Genomic DNA, 25,413 nt, shown 5'->3' with positions numbered 1-25,413 from the left:
ATATAATGCCTACCCATGTTAAAATGAGCATATAGCATGACACGAAGGAATTATTTCGATTCTAATAGGACATATACAGTAATTTTATAGGTCGAAGCGTACGAAAATACCGTAAAAATGTTCCAGCTTTTCCCGGTTTTTTTCCCGAGGAGTCTGTGCATTACATTTCATATTTGATAAGTTTAAAAACAACAAGCAGGGTATATATACGTTGTTTTATAAAAAATATATAATAAAAGTTTATTCCTGCTGCTTAAATGTATACATTTTAAAGGATAACGATGGACATAACGTTAAAATACAAAGTAAGTTCGTGCGCATGTGTCAAACATATTTTTTATGCTCATTAGAACACGGCTTTGTTTACAAAGCGTAATAAGGACGTCATATTAGAATTCAAAGTAATGCATTTTGCATTTAAGACGATTGCATAATTAAAAAGATTGAACACAAACAATTTGCATACCGGTTTATGTACCACGATGTTTGGAGATATTTAGTCTATAATAAACTAGGGATTTTGTTTTAACACGCTCCTCAATTCTATCAGCTGTGTGCGAGTACAATTATTGCTTATTCCTTTGATCAATCAGTGAAGTAGGAGCTCAAGCAAAACAAAGACCTTTAATCTATATATTCTATTAAAAAAGTCTAATTGTCTAGAAATAAGTTAATGTCCTCTTTCGAAGCCATTTTATATTTTAATAATAAAATAAATTTTCAATTAGGGGGGGGGGGGTAGTATAGTTTTGCCCCTCCTCTTTGCAATTGTGTAATGCGGTTATGGTCCCCTTTCCCGGCTCCTACGCCCCTGCATATATATATACCCCTCCACACTAAGAAAAAAGGCATACATGCGTACATACAAAGAAATATGTTTTGCCTCCTCCATTCCAATTTTGAAATGGGGGGGGGGGATTGCCACCTTCCCCGGCTCATGCCCCACCCCCCAAATTAAATATCAATAACAGATTTAAGACATTTAAAAATTCAACGACGTATGCATATGAAATAAGAAAGAGTAATCAGACAAACGTAAATATAACATGTATAAATATTGTCAAAATCAATAAAACAATAAAATAAAGAACAAAATATAGAAGTATAGAAAAAAGCTGTTTCTCTGTTTTATGGGGAATAACTTTCAATCAAAAATCATTCATTTTGTCTCGTTTTAAATTTTTTGATCCTCTTATTTTAGAAATAAATTTTTGTTTTGTTTAATTTCATGCTCATTACAGTAATGTAACATTCGAGTAGACCCAAATATTGATCACGTGACACACTATTTTTTTTTCATTTTCAATCCCTATATCCAAAACGGTTGGACGTTTATTGTCGTTGAGACTGATTTTGCGATATCACAATTCGACTTATGCACACTCCTTGAACCTGAAGAGAAAAGGAAATCCTCCGGTTAGTTTGATTTAGACGATTTAAAAGATTTCAGCTTAACTGCTAAGAAAACCCACGAGAGGTTTGTACATGGAAACATTTTATGGTTGCAGTTACTCTTGCAGTCAGTAACTTCGTAGATACTTTATTTAATTTCAGCATTTTGGGACATAGTTAGTTTTTTTTATAATTATAATTTTTATGAACACTTTTCATATACATTATATTTATAAAAAAGGTAATTGGGTTACAAGGTGTACGATAAAGTGCCTATGAGTCACAAGGTGTACGCTAAAGTGCCTATGATCTCACTGAATACACGAGTGACTCTATTCATAAAAAGTGTCCGGGTAACACCCGTTACTGTATTGTTTTTCTATAGCTCTGCTGGGGGAAAAGTTGTACAAATGGTTATGTCTTAAGTTTTCTGTGCACATGTATTATTTTGTTGACCTTTTGACTCGATCGAGGTGTTTATCTGGGTTTTTTTTTTTAGGGGAACGGGTAATAAATGGAAAAAGGGGACGTAATGATGCGTGTCACTTGCTGTCCAAAATTGTCTCAAGGAAAAATGTTAAGCTCTGAATGTAATTTGTATGCTACACTAGGTATCATATGTTTAGGAAGACACCACTTTTTTTATATATGGTGAAGATACATATTATCTTTCATTTGTTTCACAATGCAATGTATATACATATATATATATATTTGTCATACGTATTTTGGATCAGGACAATTTGTATTCATTTTTGTATTTGCCATTGTTACATGTACATGTATCAATTCCAAGTTTACTATCCCCAGCGGTCACTGATATATAATGATAGCAAATACGAGTTACATGTATCTCTAGTATAGTTATGTTCATACACAGAAAAAACGCGAAAATAATTGAAACTTATAGAAAACCAAAAATAATCGATTTTGGAAAAAAAAGAGGGGAGGACTAAAAAAATTGTCCTGTCCCCAAGTACCTATGATATTTGTGACTATATTTTTTTTTGTTTGAATTTGTCCTTGAATCTTTTTACCTATCGAAAGACCGAAAGAATGACGAAGCAAATTTGGCTGAGTTGTTAGTTTGCCACGATATTTATAAGATGATTGCAGAAGGCCTTTTTTTTCTCCAACTACTTATGTCATTTTTTTTAACTAAATATGTTGAGATGTACGTATATTGTTGTACCTGTCTATGTTATTTATAAATTCAAAATAAATATTAAATGACCGTATAACTCTTCTCTACATTGATAAATGCTTAACTGATATATTGTAATTGAGTCGGGATTCGTTCCACTTAATTTGCACCTTTTAAAATAAAGCGGACGTGATAGAAAGCACTATGACAAAATGGCGTCAAAAGGGATGATAAGCTGGACGTTCTCAGTCGACTGGCTAGATCTTAGACTGTTTAACCTTGTTTGAGCATAACGTTAATACTAGCGAATATCAGTTTGAAGGGAAGACCGAGGGAGGAAATGGTGTTTCTGTCTGTAAGTTATTTACCGGAATACGGGGAGGAATTGCATGTGAATTCTAATCATGGCGCCTGTAGTTTAAATCCCCAAATTATGTAGTCCAAATAATTATGACGTCTTGAAAGGCTATTTCACTTTTTTCTGTGACGCCTTCCTACGACGCCGTAGGAAGGCGTCACAGAAAAAGAAAATACCCTTTCAAGACGTCATATTTATTTGGAATACAAATAATGCAGTGCAGTGAAAAACGATAGCTGGCTATATTATAGTCCAAATAATTATGACGTCTTGAAAGGCTATATTATAGTCCAAATAATTATGACGTCTTGAAAGGCTATTATATTTTTTTTCTTTGACGCCTTACTTCGTACGTAAGGCGTCAAAGAAAAAAAGAAAATAGCCTTTCAAGACGTCATAATTATTTGGACTAGCTATATTATACAAATATAGCCTTTGTATGAGGTCGATACAAGGATATATTGACCTGAAAGAAGTATATTGACTGAGGACGAAGTCCGAGGTCGATATACTTCTTTGGGTCGATATATCCTGTATTGACCTCATACAAAGGCTATATTTGTTATATTATTAATTTCCGACCATATTTGTATCAAAATCGTCATTTAGGTTTGTTGGAATTTTATAGATATTACATTTTCTTCTTGACAATAACAACATATTAGTTGTTATTTCATTTACTTTTTTTTTTTATATCTTATGTATTCGAAGATTATTTTCGTCAAATAATCGATCACAGATATTATGTGTTTCAAAACGTTAAACAATTTCCTGAAATTCATTACATGACGTCACAAAGTATATCGGTTTTTAGATATTCTAAAAATAACCGTGCGATATGCTTTTTGCAGATCAATATGCTTTTTGCTATCCGCCGTTTTCTCTCTACCTTCGAAAATATAGTTTAACATGTGACTATCCCTAAACGAATCAAATTTGTTAATATATACGATTTAATAATATTATACAAATCTTTGGGTCGAAATATCCTGTATTGACCTCATACAAAGGCTATATTTGTTATATTATTAATTTCCGACCATAATTTTATTTGTATCAAAATCGTCATTTAGGTTTGTTGGAATTTTATGAATATTACATCAATTTGTCTCCTTGACAATAACAACATATTAGTTGTTATTTAATTTACTTTTTTTTTGACATCTTACATTGTCTTATGTGTTTGAAAAAATGTTCCGTCAAATTATTGATCACAGATATCATGTGTTTCAAAACGTTAAACAATATCCTGAAATTCATTACATGACGTCACAAAGTATATCGGTTTTTAGATATTCTAAAAATAATAGCGCGATATGCATTTTCCCGGTCAATATGCTTTTTGCTATACGCCGTTTTCTCTCTACCTTCGAAAATATAGTTTAACATGTGACTATGCCTAAACGAATCAAATTTGTTAAATAATACGAATTAATATTATTATACAAACATAGCCTTTGTATGAGGTCGATATAAGGATATATTGACCTGAAAGAAGTATATTGACTGAGAACGAATTCCGACGTCGATATACTTCTTTGGGTCGATACATGTATATATCCTGTATTGACCTCATACAAAGGCTATATTTGTTATATCAATAATTTCAGACCATTATGCATATTTTTTTATCAAAATCGTCTTTTGATTTTGTTTGAATTTTATAGATATCATATTGTCTCCTTGACAATAACAACATATTAGTTGTTATTTAATTTAATTTGTTGTTTAGTTTGACATCTTGTGTATTTGAAGATAATCGATCACAGATCTATCATTTGTTTCAAAACGTTTAAGGACGTTTAACGATTTCCTGAAATTCATTACATGACGTCACAAAGTAATCGGTTTTTAGATATTCTAAAAATAACCGTGCAGTATGCTCTGTTCAATATGCTTTTTGCTATCCGCAGTTTTCTCTCTACCTTCGAAAATAAAGTTTTACATGTGACTATCCCTAAACGAATCAAATTTTCTAAAATATACGAATTAATAATATTATATGTTATACGGTTTGCCACTGACCCCCCTACGGATCCATAGTGGGTTAGTAAAATACATAGGCGGTGAGGCCCTTTTATGTATCCGTAGGTGGTCAGTAGTGACCTTACAATGTATATAACGAATTTATCAAACACAGGACTTTTCCTGCCAAGTTTTGTATAAAATTAATAGTAGACGTGATGTTATGAGCCCCATTCATATCCTTACCGAAAAAAAGCCTTGTGGCAAACGTTTGCAGCAAACAAGCAGCAAACATTGCAGCAAATGGGGGGGGGGGGGCATAAATTGCTGCAATCTTGCCGCAACCATTTTACCATGCACATAAAGGTTGCGGTAAGCTTGTGGCAAACATAAGTATGCAAATTATATTTGCTGCAAACTTGCCGTAAGTTTTTGATGCAAACTTTTTAATACGATTTTTTTTTCTGCTGCGTGTTTGCAGCAAACTTGCAGGAACTTCACATATATCATATATACCAATGCCATGTGTGTAGACACATTCAATATTTTTATATACATGTAACAAACTGTTGATTCCACATTATACAATCTTCGACAGGTTACCTACTATATGGTAGGACCTCCTGCTACTCGGTCAAGTAAGAACAACCATAAAAAGTAAAATCAAACACTTGATCGGTGCAATTTGGGGGGAAAGTTTAAGGTTTTTTGATGATTGTGTTGTGTACAGAAAATATAAAACAATTACTCCTCACTGTCTTTTTATTCGTAATACTATCTCGTAAATTGCAGAGTTCATATTCGCCAAGCAGGTACATGTAGCAGATATGAACTCTCTGCCAGAATTTGTCATAGTTAAGTGAAGTATTGCGAAGCACGTAACGTTATGAAACGGATATGAATTCTGTATCGCAGATTATTCAGTTGATAATATATATGTATTTGCATAACAAACAAAAAAAAGAGAATAACGGAAAATAGTCATAATTTTCAGCTGAGTGAATACATAAATCTTCAAAAAATAAACGGCAATTTGACGCCTATTATGAAAATTTAAAATATTTTGAAATGTTACGTATTGCCCTGATTTGTGACCAAGTAATGAAAAAGTCTTAACATTATTATGTTTCCGTGTGAACTATTATAATACAAACCTCTGAAAAATGATATTTACCAATTATTGACTTTATATTCAATTTAACGTGTTTTTCCAAAGTGAAATAACGCCTAGTATATTGTAAACTGTATCCCTGCCTATACAAAATAAGTGGAACGAGCATGACGATATCTTTTATTTCATGAGTACATTACAATGAATATTTATTGTACAGATGGGATTGCCAAATACGTATTTACACCATGAAAATGAATAACAGCTTACTTTCTAAATTCATAAAAACATTTAAAACATTCTCTTTCAATAAATTTTAAATCACAGGGATATAATAGTGTTACTCACCTTGATGTTGTTTCATTAATGAGGCGTCCACACAATGTCGATTGTAGCTTCCGTTTGAGATCAGACAGCGCCACAGCACGAAAAGTCAAAAAGTCGGATTACTGTTCGACAACAAGGTGTGTCCCGTAACAATCGTTCGTCTAGTCGGGTTACAATCGTGTATGGCAAGCCGCTTTACTATGTATTCTAACTTCAAGATATCTAATAAACTTTATAAGATATTTTATATAGTTTATAAGATATCTTATATAGTTTATGAGATATCTTATATAGTTTATAAGATATCTTAATATATAGTTTATAAGATATCTTTTATAGTTTATAAGATATCTAATATAGTTGATAAGATATCTCATGTATAATTTTTAAATTTTACATATAATTTTCTTTATACGATATCTTATAAATTAAATTAGTTATCTTATAAACTATATGATATATCTAATATATTATATGAAACATCTTATATATTATATGAGATATCTTATATATTACATATTATATGAAATATCTTATATATCATATATTATATGAGATATCTTAATATTACATATTATATGAGATATCTTATTTATTATATATGAGATATCTTGAATTTGAAATAAAAAGTAAAACGGCTTGCCATAACCGTGACTATGTGATGACCGATTTGGCTGAATCGAATCAAAATCGTAACTCTGTTCTGAGTTGTCTGGACAGTTCTCCGAGGAACGAGCATGATCTTGGGATCTTTTTCATTGCTGTTTCTTGCCGATTAAGTCCTGAATTCTTCAGATCTCGGCGAATGCGAGAACTTTTTCGGAATCCACTCCGGTTCGCATTTGGGAGAATCGGGACGCTACTGGGACACTGTACTCAGAGTAAATTTTGAGGTGAAAACGCAGCCATTTTTGCCAAAGGTTCCACATGAACCTTAAGTATTCATTAAAAGGTTTACCCATATATAAAATAGTCATTATATCTATGGTTTACCTATGCAGGCGGAAACCCGGTTGAAATAGAACAAAAGAATCGAAGCTCTTTGTTAGAGAAGGCGATAAAGGCTTACTGTAATGTTTACTATAGTAACAAAATTTAAAGAAGTTAATAGAAACAAATAAAATGAAAATTTTCTGCTCAATTACGGAGTTTTTTATTTTAAAAACACCATTTGCATAAGTTTTCAATTTATCTATTACAAAGTTTAACAGAAAAATTAGATATCAAGTCGACGACATGGGTATCTATCAAGTTGGATGTAGAAAATGCATATACCTCCGATAAAAAAAAAAATTACCACGGACGGAGAACATATCAATCTATTAGTTCAGTAATTTTCGTGTCTGCCCTTCCATAATGTGACTCAAGAAAAAATTCAAAAAAATGGGTAACAATTGTATCGAAAAGAGAAATCGAGTGTACCTTTTTATGTTAGGGCGTGTTTGAGTTGAATATTTCGTCTTGAAAACGTATAAAGCAAGAGTATTTGATACATCATCTCGCTTCAGATTCTATCACTTTTATATATCAAAGCTACAGATTGCCTTTATAACATAAGAAATTCACAGTACTAAAAGATGAAATATATGGGTCAAGTGAAATACCTTTCTAATGAATCACAAAACAGAGTCGGTGTGTTCGAATAGCTATTTTTTACTAAAAGTTCTTGACGACAAGTCTTTTAAGTTGGATGGTAAAAATGCATAATTATCTTCTAAAAAACATAATCTTTTGTGTGTGATAACTAGGGTGTATGTAGTCTTCAACCACTGAACATTTTAAGTCTGCCCTTCCACGAAATATTTAATTAGATTTTTTTTTAAATGTTTATGAATTTTCGAAAATTCCACCTGACAACCGATCTGACAATAGTTTTAAGTTGAGTCAATGCAGATAAGAACATTAACTGATGCTAATTAGCTAGTAGATACATTTGTCTTTTAAAATACAACTGACATATAAGGATCGTAATGGTGCTATGTGGATAAATTTATCGGTTTTCAAGAGCTAAATTGGCAGCGCGTCATCCCTACAATGACTTCCATTTCTACGATTGTAAAAATGAACTGGCGTAATGGGGAGATAATTTTAACGAAGTAGATACCTGACTGTATGTTTAGAACAAAAGTCATACCCATTCTCGTCCAATGAAAAATTAGTATTTTCCCTTCTATTTTTCATAGTACATGGCTTTCTATGCACTATTTTCTAAAGGAAAAGAGCAAAAAAAAATCATGAGTACTGTTGTTTGTCTAATTATTCATAAATGAAATCAGGAGAATAGAACTATAAAACTATGAAAGCATTTTAAGTTGAGATTTTAACATTGTAAATGTTATTTAATGATACATATATAGACCTCCCCCCCAAAAAAAAAATGAAAAGGGGACAAAGGTGTGGGTAAAATAATGTAGTATTTAATCTGATTTTTATACGAGACCTTAAAATCAATGTTTTAAGAATCAATGACTGGTTATAAAAAAACAAAAGAAAAAAAAACAATAAATTCATCAATAAAAAAAACCAAGTGTTTGATGTTGAAACGATTATAAATTTATTAAAATTCATTGATGAAGTTTTTTCATAATTAAAAATTACACAATTTAAGAAAAGCTGATTTATTTATAACATGATGTGCTTTTTAAAATGAAGGAATTATCGATATATAAGATTAGTGTTTACCTGAAGCAGAAGACATCATATTGAATTTAACATTTAAAGTGAGCTAATATCAAAATTGGATTATTACAATGAGAGGCTAATTTTTGTTATGTCACTCGAAGGTGTGAATATGTCCTGAATAGGTCAGACAATACTTGGTCATATTTTATGAACATGTAAAACCTCGGCTACGCTTCGGGCTTTAAATATTCATAAAACATGACCAAGTATTCAATTTGTCTAACCTATAAAAGAAAATATTCCTATGTGAACTTATTTAGATATTAAACAAATCCTACAAGATTATGACTAGTTCAGACCTAAAAATCTGTAATCCATTTAAAGGTTACCTAAAACAAGTTCTAAAAACCACCTTATAAAATTTGATTCATAATAAAATGCCCCAAAAATGATGAAAAAAGTAAACTTTATTTATATAAGAACCTTAAACAAAATTTTATTTTAAAGACTTTTTAAGAACACCAAACTTTACATATAGAAAATTAATAACAAAACTAACATTTACAGACCATTATTTAAATATAGAAAAAAGGAAGACATTCTAATATTCACAGAGAGCAGCGATTTTGCCTTAAATGTAACATATAAGTGGATGAAAAAGAAGTTTTTATTAGATTGTGAGTTGAATAGGGAGCTGAGAAACACATTTTTTTTTATAATTTGGAAATACACTTTCTGTTCAAGATTTGTCAGATGAAGAAAAGGTGATTGTTATGCTCAATCCATCAGCAACATCACAAGTAAATAAACTGGGGTCCTACATTTAAAGGTCATTAAATTTGAGGACATGGGCCTCTGGACTATTTACTGTAAACATTTGAATTTGAATTGTAAGCCTATATGTTTTTAAGTTTGAATCCAGTTTACAAGAGTTGTATTATATCACGACTGGTTTCAATGATATTTATTTATCACAGAGATAACTCATAATTAATCAACATAACGGTACGGAGACATCTCATGATTGTATATAATTTTCAAAAAAATATCTATTTATTAGCGTATGATATGTAAACACACTACACTGCTTGCCTATCATTGTATAGAAGGAATCGTGCGACCCGCTGACTTTTAACTAATTATCTCCTTTTTCATATCTTAAATATTAGTATAAAAGAATGTTTGGCTCCTTCCTACTCCCCTAACTGACATGTACGCACACCCCTGTTTAATAGTTCCTTGATCCACTACTGATTAAACTAAGCGAATCAAAATATGATTCTGTGATTTACCTCTTCCGTTTGAACCATTTATAAAGAAAAATAAAACAATTTCTGCTATATACATGGTAGAAATTACATGAATTTAATGGCATGATTAATAAATTAAAGGTATATGTATACTGTTTACAAATACAAGATGCACATGAGTATATAATTATAGTCGCATATACTTCTCCAGTCTTATATTGGGGAAGGGGATATGTTTTAAACACAGTCACGTCTGATCGAAATGCATTCATTAAATGTATTATCCTCTACGGTGCAAAACACGGAACTTTTTTTTTTTTTTTTTTGGTCCTTTCGACCCTCTATGCCCACAGAAGCTAGACAATTTATAACATGTTAAATACTAGTATGTTAACTTCATAAATATATAAATGTGGCTGAAATGTTTGATATTTGACTTGAAAAATCAACTGCTAGTAGTCAATATGGAGGTAGAACTTTTTTTTTTATTCATTTGTCAGATCTTGGGTTCATCCGAGTAAACAGCACGTCAGTACTTTGATTATCTAAATGAATTATACGATTCCTGTTAAGATTTCTTAGTTTAAAAAGTACATTCATGTACTCTACTTGGTATTAACGTAGTTCGACTAAAAGAGTTATTTGTTCCTTTATTATACCTCGAAATTGTCGAAGGTAAAATGTTGTTACCTGTACGTCAGTTCGTTTGTGCGTATGTCCGTCTTTCTATCCGTTCATTATCCTTCAAACAGTAGGGATCTAAAGTATAAAGAAAATAAGCTATGGGTAAATCTCAATGTGACAGCAATCGCACAATACATATAATCAAAATGCATCGGACTGTACATTCAGTATTCAACATCCATAAATTTGTTTTAAACTACCATGGAATGTTTTGATACTAGAAATACGTTTTTTTTTCTCCCTCGTTTTTTACTAATAAATGGACTTAGTTTATGGCGATCAGTATTACACGTTTACACCGACAGCAACAGTCGCTGGCGAGAGACCGGGATCTGTGGAACCCATTACGATCATGCACCTTAATCTAGGTCTATCCCATAAAACATAGAATGTATATTACAAAAAACTATCAATAACCATGATCATAGTTCTTTTGATATTTTATTTTTATCAATTTCAGGTAGAAAATATAGAACAACTAATAGATTACAGTACATATTTGTTTGAATAAATTTCAGTCCCAAAATGGACAGGCTACCTAAATATGACGTTGATTCAGTATTTGAAATTATAAAACATAAAGGCGAAATAGTGTTAGACAGTGAACAATTCATGCTTATAAAAAGCACACCTGTACCATTGCCTAATATTGTAAGTCTCTCAAATTTACTGGAACTTGCCAAAAGCTCAATGATAAGGATACAAGAAGCATACAACGAGAGAACCAACGAATGTAATGTTAATCCTGACTTCCGGAAGTCCTTGGAGTTATTGTATGAAGTTCTTCATGCCTTTCCATATTATAAGTCATCTCTTGAGAGGTCAGAGATAATTAACAAGTTTGAACAGTATGAAAAAGAGTATAAAACAATTGAAATTGTATGCGAAGTTTCCACTGAACTTTTCAAAACTAGAGACAATAAAGAGTTTCCAGGCATGCACGGATATCTGCAAGGTGAAAATATCAAATCACTGAATATATTGTTGTCATATTTAGTCCATACGTCGGAGGATAACCGTGAATTGTGTAACAAAATAGCACAGCTGACAGAGTTCTTAAAAGGAGCAACTACAATACTTAAGCAGTGGTTAGAGCCTTATTTTAATAGAAGAAGCGAGCAGGTAATTCAGAATAAAGCACATTTTGCCAAAAAAAAAAAAGAATGAAGTTAAATTGATATTTTTTATGTGAATAAAAATACGTTTGGTTTTTTTTCATGCCTCCCTAAATTCATATTTTGGAATATTTTAGCCTTCACTCTAGACGTATACTTTATTTGTGTAGTCAAATTTAAAACCATAATTGCTGATTCAGACCAGTCGAGATTATCAAGTTTGCCTATAGACAGTCCCGTTATAAAGATTTCTGACCTAAGAATAGTAAGATGATATTTCTACTTTCATTGTCTTCCGAGGGTTTAAATGAAATTGGAAGCAAGGCATTTCGTACCCTGACCATTTCGTACCTCTGCCATTTTGTACCCAAATCTGCCATTTCGTACCCACCATTTACCATTTCGTACCCACGATAATATCCATTTCGTACCCTATGGGCCAAATGCATCTACCATTTCGTACCTCATGGATAGCTTTTTCGTATCATATTTTTGTATTAATGTTTTTTTTTAAATATAACATATTGAATAAAATTATGCATCTAGACGTAACAGTTTTATAAAGACCGATGATTGGTTTAATTAAGCAGCACTTGGAAACTTCATTTACGAAATGATATGACATATAAATCTTCCATGAGGTACGAAATGGCATACATATTAATCTTCCATGAGGTACGAAATGGCATTACATGTTAATATTCCATGAGGTACGAAATGGTCAGGGTACGAAATGGCTTTTTCAAGGGTACGAAATGGTTAGGGTACGAAATAATTATAATTCCATGAAATTTACATGATAACTTTTTTGTTCTTTAATCAAAGTTAGGTTTCTGTCAATAAGGAAGATTTTAAATCGAGAATATTTAAAATCATTCACAATTTGTTATGTGTTATTGTACATGTGACGTCAGTATTACAAGGACCACATGACTCTTTCTGTATGTTAAGTTAATGGTTTATTATTTATCCTAATATACATAGTGTGATACAAGATTGGCCGAAAAATACATTCGTTGTTCGATGTCATGGACTTTTAGTATATTCATCGGTCATCAACAATTATGTAGGCGAAACTTTTGTCCACAGTTGCTTTTATTTACGTCTTAGATCCCTCGGTACTAGAGAGTCTCTTCAAAGATTTGTTTTATCAATTCGTTTACGACGAATTATTTGTTTGAAATATTCATTTATTTTCTGAAATGTTTATATTATAATTTTTTTTAAAGATCACGGAAGGTGCAGATATCCTAGAAATTCTTTACCGATTGCTGTATATAGTAACCATGTTTGAGGAAAACGTTCAAAGAATTCGAGATGTAAACTGTATTGAAACAATAATACCGTATCTAGATTCTGACGACAACAGAATTCGACTTCTCAGTTTAGCAGTCCTTAGTAATATAGCGAATGAATCTGAAATTCAGACTTTGAAAATCAACGATGGCATCATCAAATATGTGGTATGGGCACTTTCAATGGCACTTAAAACTGAATGTGACGGTTGGGATATCTGGTCAATAAAAGAGCTAGCAAAAAGTGAGAATAACCAAGTAGATATTTTTATTATTTAAATAGTATGAAATGAATTAAAAGAAATTAAAAAAACGAACAAGAAGTTAATGGCAAGTTTGCAATTAATAACTCTTAACATACCTCCTTTTTTGTTAAAGAAGATTTACTGAAAGAGACATCATAATGATATTATCAGGCTTAAACTCTTCTACCCCATGTTTAAATTCGTTTTATGTTTTATACAGTTGTAAAACAGGTGACTAGAAATGATTCCAACAAAAGATTATTGGTACAGCGGGGTGCAGTGCCACTTCTTGTTATGATAGCAGAACAAGGTGAAACAGAGGAACAATATGGTAAAAATATTTCCTTTTACTTTATTTAAGTAATTGCATATCATATATATATATAGTCCTTGAAAAAATGTTCACTTTTGAAATGTTTATAATACGCCTTATATTGTTTTTCACTATCCAATTAAGTATGATCATAATTCATAGTCCTTCTGGTAATTAAACCCCACCAAACTCCTATAAAACCACACAGCAGAATTTCATGAAACTTTGTAGATTTTAAGAACATACTATGCAGATGTGCATATCGACAGGAAATTTTATTCATTTTTTTTTCTAGGAGTTATGCCCCTTTGAACAAGACTTTTGGCCTAAATATACTACTAAAGTAGTTTGTCATAGCAACTCCTTGAAACCACACAACAGAGTTAATGAGGCCATAATATGTAGACGTGCATATCCACAAGAAAGTTTGATCAGTTGACTTTTGTAGTAGTTATGAGTCTTTGAACGTAGGAATCTAGTGAGATTTTATTTGTCCACTGACAATGTTAGAGCGTGGGGTATGTGAGCGTGAACATATCATAAGTGTTAATGCTATTACTTTTGAATGAGAAACAATCCATTAATTATATGGTATAATTCGCATAACATTTTCACTATAAAGTGTTTAAAAAATATTAACAAGGGTAACCTTTAATTTATGTATAAGAACTGTCGTAAAACATGTAATAATATTGAAATATATATATATATTACAGAAGCTGTGTGTTGTCTCTCGAATCTATCGCTTGACAAACAGAACAAATCACAAATGATTGAGACGAAAGATTGGAAAATTATTGAAACCCTCGAAAGATTGGCTAAATCACCCGAAGAAGCAGTTAAAAATATCAGCAAGGAGGCTTTGTGTACACTACAACACAACGAAAATAGCAGTAATTACGCATTTATGTTTTAAAATAGATTTTTTTTCTAAAGTCAGCACTGTACCATTTAAAATCAAGCAATTTGACAGGCCAATACACAGTATATAAGTTTGAATAATGACTTTTACCTATGTTAGTAGAAAACTAGAGTGTTTCTTAACGCAATTAAAAAAATGTAAATACATTAAGAAGAAACCGACCCATGATACATGTATATTTATATACATAAACAGTAGGGATTAGTTCTAAACTCTGTTCAGAACTGCGAGAATAATCTGTCATAGAACTGTTCGTATCTGTTCTATTACAGTTATATATACCCTGGGACAGTTTGTAATAGAACTGTTGAAGGGGTAAAGCCATCAAAATACGTTCTAGGGTAGAACTGTCCAAAATGTTTGTATGAAGAACTGTCAGGATTAGTTCTAAGGTAGATCTGTCCAAATTGTTTTAGGGTGAATCTGTCATAATATGTTCAAGTGTTAGAGCAATTCTAAATTACGTAAGTTAAAGCTGCTCTCTGATCAGGAGAAAGTTGTGGGCGGTTAACTGGATTTTTTTCAGTCGGGCATATTTCAGATACAGGAATTGCTAAATAAAAATAAATGCAGTCTTAGTTGTATGCTAGCTTGTCTCAATGTTTAATTTATTTTTAATTAAATATATTTAATTGTCTATATAATAATAATTGGACAGTAGAAAGGGGGGGGGGGGGGGGGGGGGGGTTCAGTGAAAAAACTATGTGAATTAAGATTGAACTTTTGATGTCGTCACTTAGAGATCATCTTTTGAGATAAGCTGTAGGGAAAACCAATATCAGAGACAACACTAACATTTTCTAATTTTTCCACTTTTATAATAAAATCTTGGACAAACTAGTTATGTTTGGTATTAGTACTTTATCATTCTGTTTTAGAAATTGAAGCAAGATAGTATCATGACCTTCTTAAAACTTAGCTTATTTATTGTGTCAACATATATATCAATTTAATTCCTTCACCTGACTTAGGTATACAAAAGGCCAACCTAAAGCTGGCAAAATGTAATATGACTTTTTTACTGTAGTTCTTTTACGAATCAGATTTACGCTCAATACATTGTACTATTATACTTACAGAATTCTGAATATACCAGATAGGTCAATTTTTTCATTGTAAGTATCATCGATATCAAACCATTTTAATTTAACACCTTGCCTAAGACGCACGTAGATTTTATTTTCAGAAATTTCCACCAACAGGCAATCCTATGAGGATTTCGTCCATAAATGTTTGGCAGTCTAATGTTTATTTTGTCTATATAAGACTGATAGGACTATTATTGGCTTCCGTGTCAATCAGTATATTAACTGTCTTTCCAAAGAAAATATATTGCCTCTACTGTCTCAAATGCATTTCCTTTTTAGCAGCACAACTATCAGAATGCTTACAAGAAATCACAACAGAAGAATCTAATTGGAAGCAGGTATGCATATTTACAGCTCGGCGGAATACAAAGGCGAAATTTCAAGGGCCTCTCACATGTAATCGATCTTGCAGAAATTCTGTTTTTCCGTAAATAAATATCTATAAGTCTTTATTGGTCTTTATACACAATATCTATGTTTTTTCAAGAAAATATATAACCTTGCAGACAAAATTGAAATAAGGATAAGAAAATATATTGTATTGAGTTATCGACAATTAAAGTACTAGTAGTTCTTAATCTACACCCTTTTTCAAAAGTCAAATAAGTCGTATTATAAATAGACCTGTGATTATCAAACCTTTGTTGTTCCACACAGCGATATAGATTTGATGACCTTTTGGGTATGAATGAAAGCTTTCTTCCGTTTGCCTTATAACAGCCCTTATAAACGATATTGGAATGCTGTTCTTTCTTTGCTACCATGCTAATGAATTTCAGGATACCAATAGTTCTTTAAGACTATTCAAATTATGTTGTAAACCATTTAGTCGATCTTGTCTTTCATGTGTAAAAGGACCATAAACTACTCGGTAAGTCGAAGTTAGCTCCATAACATTGTTCAACAGATACCCTTACAATGAACAGTTAATTTTTTGTTGTGCTTGTGACAGAGCTGTCTACATCTTCTATTATATTTATGTTCTATTTCTTTGGTCTCTGGTGGAGATTTGTCTCACTCGAAATCATACCACATCTTCTCATCTTTATATTCATCTGATAATTAAAGAAGAAATGTGATAAAATACAATAAAGGAGAGATGCGCTAAGGGCCCTTTCCGCCCTGAAAAAAAATTAGGTTTTACAAAATTAGGTTATTTTAGCTAAATATAACTGTTTATTTAAGTAGTTGCATTGTTGAAACTGTTAAAGCTCTAAAATGTATAATGAATCTTAACGAAGATTTCAGTGTCTACAGAAAGGAAAACCCCAATTTTCTACAAAAAATTATAAAATGTGCATTAATACATTTTCACACATATTTAGTAAGTGCGAAATATTTAGCACATTGCCAAAAAAATATTGATATGAAAGATGTTGTTTCTATCGAAAAAAAACCATTGAAGTGATATATGTAGTAAGTACCTGCAATTGCTCTATATATGCAGGTCACAAAAACAAAAAACAAAACAGAAAAAATTACCTTAACTATATATTTTCTGCATAAGGAAATGCCTGTACCAAGTCAGGAATATGACAGTTGTTATCTATTCGTTTGATGTGTTTTAGCTTTTTTTTTTACCAGTTGATAAGGGACTTTCCGTTTTGAATTTTCCTTGGAGTTAGGTATTTTTGTTATTTTACTTTTTGTCGCAAAATCCCATAAAAATCACATTTCCTTGACTTCAGAACTACGCTTATTGTTACGATAAGGATCGAAATCTACTTATTTTTAATTTAGCATCACTTGACCTTTGAAAAAGACAAAAATTCAAATCTTCAATTAAAAGTAAAAAAATAAGCTCTTATTTCACTCTGTCCTTTATACTAATGATAAAGCTATGACGTGCCTATGTATATTCTTTATATATATTTGACACATATTCTTTAGAGTATATCTGATGAAGAATCGTCACTAGATCGAATTAAATTGTTATCATGGAACATCGATGGTCTTTCTGAGGATAGCATCAAAGAACGAACAAGTGCTGTAATCTCGATCATAAATAGGTAAGTGTACCGTGTGATAAAATAGTAATTGCAACCTAACCAGCATGAAACACATACATTGGATGAGTTTTGGTATCGGAAAGATTGAAGTTTCAACTTAGTTTGTTAATTTCTTGGACTCTCCCAGATATTTTATATTCTGGATAATAAGTAAAAATTTGAATAACACAAATAGGAATTTCAATATTGCAAAGTTGCCATGTGGACTCTTATGCTTATTGTTGTTTTGAAGAAGAAACAAACAACAGCCAAACAGTAATTACCAGAAATCAGAAGTACATTTCAAAACACATAAATTTCAACTTTGAACAATTTCATTGAAGACTCTCATACTTTGATTATTTTCAAAAATAACACCGATCCTGCAACTAATGCCTGTAAAGACTTTCAATTTATTCGTAACATATGAGCTGCGTCAGATAGAAATTGACCTTATGCAAATGAATTTTAATACATCTGTTAACCTATTTTGGGTTGAAAAAATCTCTACGGAAAGTATGTAACTATTTGAAAATTTAGTTGTTATAAGAACCCGACAAAATAGATAAAACTTCTATTTTATTTCGTATTTTCATGTTCCAAAATCAATCAAAGTCGTATCCATGTACATGTATATGTGCACTTGCACAAGGTTGATTTCTGTCCGACAAAGCTCATATTTTACTTGTGGTGATTTAGATTTTTTTTTTGAATTCCGGCAGTTTACCTCTTGGTGTGGTCAGTTAGCTCTTTCATCGCCGCATATATCATCAACTTCTTATCTACCTTAATTTTTAACAAAAGAAACTTGCTATGTAACCTTATAATTTCCTGTTAAACTGTTATACATATTACAAATAATTTTGATTGTAGGGAAAGACCTGATGTAGTATTTCTACAAGAAGTCATACTTGATACGTTGGAGATGCTGTCCAGAAAATGTCTAGATTATACGTTTATGGAATCAGGTGTTGAATGTTATTTCACAGTCATTATGGTGAAGCAAAATAGTGTTCAGGTTACAGACTCGAAAATCATTCCTTTTACTAGCAGTAAACAGGGGAGAACGTTACAAAGAGTTGAGGTAAGAAAAAAAATACATGTGTTACCTTCTGTCATTACTTTTTCGTTGTTACACAAGCTAATGTTTAAGGCTCCGGATGATTCATTTGTAGATGGAGCAACCGCCTGTCTTATAACATTATAAGACAGGTATCTATGATGAGTGCTTTTCACATCCAAATAATTATAGGCAGTAAATACGTAACTTCTGATGTACATTCCACTCGACAATCAAACTTACATGCTTGCAGGTGAACAATATGTAACAAAAGTGCGAACGAGTGATTCCAATCGTTTGATGTGTTTGAGCTTTTGATTTTGCCTTCTTATAAAGGACATCCGTTTGGAATTTCCCTTGATTACAACTTTGCATACAAAACAGTCCCAGAACATGACCCCTTATGCAATGTCTTCGAATCTTCCACGAGCGTCAAACAAAGGTAACGGAGCATAGTGAAAGATCTGTGTAAAACCAGATTGACATGTATAAAATTGTTGAATTTAGCAAATCTAGTAATATACTAATCACTCTTATACATAGACAATTGTGAAAAAATTAACATTTACATAACCCGTTACTTATGACCACAATATTGAGAAAAAAAGAGCTTTGTTTTAGAAAAAGAAAGGGTTTTGAAAATCTCTCAAATAGACCATCACATATTAATGTGTAATAATCTTTAGTATATTCATTTAAAAGAGAGGCGAAAGATACGAAAGGGACATTCAAACTCATCAGTTGAAAATAAACTGCCATGGCTAAAAAAAAGAAAAAGACCAACAGACAAACAACAGTACAAAAAACACAACATAGAAAACTAAACACTGAGAAACACGAACCCAACCAAAAAGAGAAGATGATCTCTGGTGCTCCGGAAGGGTAATCAGATCCTGCTCCACATGTGGCAATTGTCGTGTTGCTTATGTTAGTACACACCCGGTAATAAGTCTTATTCGGTAGGTCACATTCGGGGGAAGGGGACGGGATTGTAGTTACGACAATTGGAACATATCTGCTGTCATCTGTGAAACAGTTATTCCATAACGGTCAACCAACTCGTGATGGCGTCTGTAAAATTTACGAAGTTGAATTCACCTTCACCAATTGGAACTCTTGGTTTAATAGCTTCCTTGTCACCAGCAACCATCTATCAAGGAAATCATGATAAGAAATATAAGCCGTGGAATACCAACTTGGAGATATATACTCCGTATGCAGGCGCTGCTAAAATTTTGCTCCATAAAGATAGAAAATTCACAATTGGGAAGCTGAAATCATCACTTTTGTCGTACAGTTTTGTTTCCAAACGACCCTTATTGCCAATTTCTAGATGTAAGTCAAGATATGAGGCAGACTTAACTGTATCTGTTGTATTTTTTTTTATCTCTAGTTCGATGGGATAGATGTGTTCAACATAGTCACCAAATTTTGAATAATTTAGTGAGAGAACATCATCTATATAGCGGAAAGTAAAGTTAAAGGATACTGCTTACTTCTTTTCTTTCTTCCTAAGAAGTTCCTGTATGAAGTCAGCCTCATATGAATAAAGGAACAAGTCGAGATATGAGGCAGACTTAACTGTATATGTTGTATTTTTTTATCTCTAGTTCGATGGGATAGATGTGTTCAACATAGTCACCAAATTTTGAATTATTTAGTGAGATAACATCATCTTTATAGCGGAAAGTAAAGTTAAAGGATACTGCTGACTTCTTTTCTTTCTTCCTAGTAAGAAGTTCCTGTATGAAGTTAGCCTCATATGAATAAAGGGACAAGTCGGCAAGAAGAAGAACACAATTGGTTCCCATGGGAATGCCGATTGTTTTTTGAAAAACACGTCCTCCAAACGTAACAAATATGTTTAAAGCATCTTGATAATGTCAGTTTCAGAGAATATTTTGTTTGAATCAGAGTGATGTTTTACCAAGTACGATTTATCCCTCCCTAAGACAAGATACGTTGGTCATTCATTTTTTATGAAACCAAGCTGGACCAACTCTTTTAATTTGTATTTTAATTTCGAATGGGAAATACTAGTGTGAAGTGTAGAAAAGTCATATGTTTTAATACTATTGCAAGGTGAAAGAGTCTTAGATTGTATGTACTCTAAAAAATCTGTGGAATTTTTTTAGTATCCACATCTGATTCACTCCACCTCTAGAATAGGTTGTTTCACAATAACTTTGAAGTCCAGTTCTTCATATTTGGTTGAAACATAGAACAGACCTATGAATATCCAGGATTTCCTTCTTGGTAAGTGTCGTGGGAGTATAAGTTGAGTGTCCAAGTGAATTGTCAATACCCAATTTATTTATCAAACAGTTAAAGTAATGTGCTTTAAACACAAAAACGATGCTGTTTGGGGATTTATCTGCGGGGACGACAACATATTTGTCATGGAGGTAAGACTTGTGTTTTGCAACATTTGGGTCTTTAAAGATTGATGTAGCATGGATATTCATAGACCCATTCAGTTTTTTAATTCTGATTTGTATCAACGACGGCACAGCCTTGTTCCATTCGGAAGGAGTATTTAAGTCTTCTTTCTCGCGTTTAGCTCATTGCCTGGCATAATCCTCAACTTCGGTATTTTGAAGTTGTGTTTCCAATTGATGGATTTAGGTCCACAATATTTCGGGCCTTTCGATAACACATTTCGCAGAGAAGTGTTATTGATATTTTTAGGTCACCAGTAATAACATGGTCCGCCTGATTATATATGAATGGGGAACTAGCATAGGTGCAATCAGGAGGTTTAGACTTGAAGTCGTCAATATTTACTGTCATTCAGAAAGGTTAAATATTTTAATTTTGTCCAAACGCAACGTGATACGATAGGCTGTCAAAATGAGTCTGATTCAGGAGACACTTGCTCTGTTGGCAGCCTTGGTCTTGTGCCAAACGATTGCCAGGTTTAGTTTTGCTTTTTATACCATGTTTTATCCAGCTCATGGCTTGGGTAAAATGATTCGTTTTCTCATTATTTTTTTACTTAGAAATCATAGTTAAGCATGCATGTCATTTCTGGAATAATCATATTAGGAGCGTGTAAGCAAACAAATGTAAAAGTATATCAGAAGTAATATCAAGAAAAGATATAAATAACAGTAAAAAAACTTCGTTGATAAATTTGGCAATAAATTGAAAATTAAAGGGTAAAGTACATTCTACATTTACATTTACCAATCTGAAAATGTTTCAAGTACATAAACAGGATAAAAAAAAACACCTACTACATATTTATTTTAGTGTACAATAAAAGGTTTACCTTGCCTGTTGATGACATCACATTTAGAAAGTATGAAAGCCAACAGTGATGAGAGGAAACATCAGATGAAAAGAGCTTTGCACCATGTGGTTAATGCTAGTCGTGACAGAACTGTGCTTTTTGGCGGGGACTTTAACGTTAAAGACAGAGAGGTAAAAATGGTTTAAATGATGGTTCAAAAAATAAATTGGAAGCTGCTGCCAAGCCCGAATTGGTCCCTTAGAAGTATTTCGCTCCAAATGACGCAACATTCTAGAATCCATGGGATTTAAAGTAAAGTCAAATCATTTATATTGTCATACTTTTAAAAAGATATTATGTGTTCAGTCAAACGGACTCTCTATATACATTGTGTGTTAACACCAAGAACGTCAGAGCAAACGCCCCGGCCTAAATTGGCTTAACATTGACCTTTGTTTGAGAGCTGATTTCATGTCTGACCTTCAATTCATCGAATAAGAATGGATATTGAATAGAAGGCAGGATTTCCTATGGAAGTTATATGTAAGACAGTAGCTATATTACACAGTGGATGCTTATTCGTTTGTAACCTAGAGCTGTTATATCTTATTTTAGATCAAAACTATATTTGCACGACCGTACCACAACGAGATAAACAAAGTTGCACAAACACGGAATGAATAAGGCATGATTACATTCTTTCAAAACTTCATAGCGTGCAAAGGAAACACAAAAAAATTCAACAATTTTCTCTTACCAACTTAAATGTTGACTTCAAAAGCGTTGCAAAAGAAATGCAATCATACACTGGATTAATTAACCGTATCAAATTAGTCAATTTTCTTCTTAAAATGCAACAATTTATGAACAAGTTATACTTTCAACTTTCAAAAGTAGTGTATAATACTGGTGTCTTTGGTGACATTTTCCAACCAATTGGTCGATGTCACTGTTGAAGGACGTTTCAACCTCAAGAATATCACCAGTCCAGTAGTCAACGTCTCTGTGTTGACATGAAATATCCTTGATCGGTAATTTTTGTAAATTTACTGTTTTGTAAATTGTTCGCTATACAAGTGATGCTCTTCCCCATGCATAGATTACCTAAGCCGAATTTGGCAAAACTTTTTGGAAATTTGGGTCATCAATGCTTTGCAACCTTAACTTGCTTAGGCCTTATACTATTATGACTCGCGCGTCACTGGTGAGTCTTTTTGTTGACAATACTGATTCATTTTTCATGTTATTTTAACAGACCATCTACTTTGTCTTACAATGTGTCTGTTATTCCTGTGTATTTCTTATTCTTTTTGATTATCGTAATTATATTACTTGTAGATACGTGAAATCAAGGGACTTCCCAAAGGTGTTTTGGACATTTGGATAGAAACCGGGAGAAATAAGGAAACACAGTTTACGTGGGACACATCTATCAACACAAACCTGCAATTGGCTGAAAATCAAGACTTCAAACCTAAAATTAGATTTGATCGCATATATATGAGACATCCAAAAACAGACAACGTTATATCTCCCGTGTCGTTTCAGCTTATTGGTAAAGAAATAATTCCCACATGTGGTTTATTCCCTAGTGATCACTGGGGTCTTCTTGTACATTTTGACATAAACATTAACACAACCAAGCCATAATGTTAGATATTGACTGAAGTTTTTTCATCAATGAACAGTCAGATTTCTTACTTATGTCGTAGTGTAACTGAACTGGGTTAAGCAGTGACGCTTGTTCGTTTTATTGTTTTTTATCCGCATTGATCTACTCAGTCTAGTTGTCAGTACCCCATTAACGTGTTTGTTCAATGATTGTTTTTACGTTACATTCAAGCAGATGAGATAAAACTTTGCTTTGGCTGGAGCAGAAAGAGAATATGTTTAAGTGGGTTGGGTCACTCCTTTCTTTGGAAATTGTTAATTATATTCTCAAATTATAAATAAAATCTGTTGCCAGCAATTAATTCATATTCATATACATGTACGTCCTGATTTATTTCCGATACTCTTAATTGTGTAAGTTTTATATTCTTTTAAATTGTATATTTTTGTTTGTGCAGTAAGTCGAACGAGCATGCTGTTTTGAATTGGGTCTGGCAAAATCTTTTACTTCCTGCATGGGTACATTACAATTGCTGTGTATGGTAGAAACAGGAATGCAACATATGTCTTTGTGCTGGACCTCCTTTTTTCGATTTTTAATTTTTAATTATGATAACGTTTTACGGTGTTGCGGGAGTTGGAAAACCCCTTTTCGAAATGGCCGGATCTTCGCCTGCTCTTTTTAAATTCATTTTGATTAGCAGGGACACAAAAGTGATTACCTTGGTGTTGTTTCCTCAACAAAACGTGAACATATATAGTACCGGATTAAGATTTATACAATCGCCGTTAAAATTTCTTAGTTTACGTGAACTTTACTTGGTATAATTTAATATAGTTACATAAAGGGTTTATTCGTCCAATTATTATGTCTTAAAAAACAAAGTTGTGGAAGGTATAATATTTTTTACCGGCAGTTCGTTTTTCCGTCTCTCAGTCTGTTTATACGTCCATTATCCCTCAAATATTAAGAATATGAAGAATGAATAAATGGAGATAATGGTCAACCTCGATGTGACAGCAACAAAACAATATAACCAAAATGCATTTAGACTAAACATGCATTATTCAACGTCTTTAAAATGTAAAAATGACGTCTGAAAATATAGTTCAGCTGTTCTAAAATGACAATGATTGCGATCAATACTACACCTTTACACTGATAGCAACAGTCGCAGGCGAGATCCAGTGTTCGGCAGAATCATTCATGGTTTTTAAAGGGTAATGCCCCTTAATATAGGTCTACCCCATTAAAACTTTTAAATAATATTATAACAAATTACCAATAACCACGCTTATAATTCGTTTGATATTTTACTTTTATCAATTTCGGGTAGAAAATGTAAAACAACTAATAGATTACAGGACAGTTTTTTTTAAACAAAGGAGAAGGTCCGGTAAGACCCTTATTTGGCCCCAAAATATAGTTGTTTTACAAAATTGTTAAAATGTAAACTTCTAGTTATCTATTGGAAAGATATTGGTTCTGCTACATAAATATGTGCTGATTTTGACAATACAATAATGCGCATAGATCGGGAACTAGCATCATAAACTCATGCTAAATTACTGAAATCTTCACAATTTTAGCATTTTAGTTAAAATTTTGACGGTTTTCGTCTTAAAAGGAAGTGGCCGCATTTGTGTTCATTCATAATATTGAAACGTAAGTTGTATTTGATGATAATACA

The 25,413-nt window shown here is 32.3% G+C and overlaps 1 protein-coding gene across 3 annotated transcripts; it reads left to right on the top strand.

Moving 5' to 3' along the window:
- Positions 1 to 1,314: 1,314 nt before the first annotated feature.
- Positions 1,315 to 24,049, top strand: LOC134690971 (uncharacterized). 3 transcript variants are annotated; one of them, XM_063551156.1, is made up of 10 exons: positions 1,315 to 1,477; positions 11,314 to 11,975; positions 13,198 to 13,507; positions 13,729 to 13,839; positions 14,538 to 14,714; positions 16,111 to 16,169; positions 17,722 to 17,840; positions 18,693 to 18,903; positions 22,132 to 22,302; positions 23,450 to 24,049. In XM_063551156.1, the coding sequence occupies exons 2-10, from the start codon at positions 11,379 to 11,381 to the stop codon at positions 23,759 to 23,761; spliced, it is 2,067 nt and encodes a 688-aa protein (XP_063407226.1). In that variant the 5' UTR covers positions 1,315 to 1,477; positions 11,314 to 11,378; the 3' UTR covers positions 23,762 to 24,049. The 3 variants fall into 3 exon arrangements, with proteins under 3 accessions (XP_063407226.1, XP_063407227.1, XP_063407225.1); XM_063551157.1 differs by lacking the exon at positions 1,315 to 1,477 and adding an exon at positions 2,737 to 2,891 and having other exon boundaries at positions 16,114 to 16,169; XM_063551155.1 differs by lacking the exon at positions 1,315 to 1,477 and adding an exon at positions 2,737 to 2,891.
- Positions 24,050 to 25,413: the final 1,364 nt, after the last annotated feature.

This window comes from Mytilus trossulus, chromosome 11, assembly GCF_036588685.1.
Source record: "Mytilus trossulus isolate FHL-02 chromosome 11, PNRI_Mtr1.1.1.hap1, whole genome shotgun sequence".
Lineage (NCBI taxonomy): Eukaryota > Metazoa > Mollusca > Bivalvia > Mytilida > Mytilidae > Mytilus > Mytilus trossulus.
Note: the sequence above shows the minus strand (reverse complement) of the source record. Positions and strands in the feature narration are given on the sequence as shown.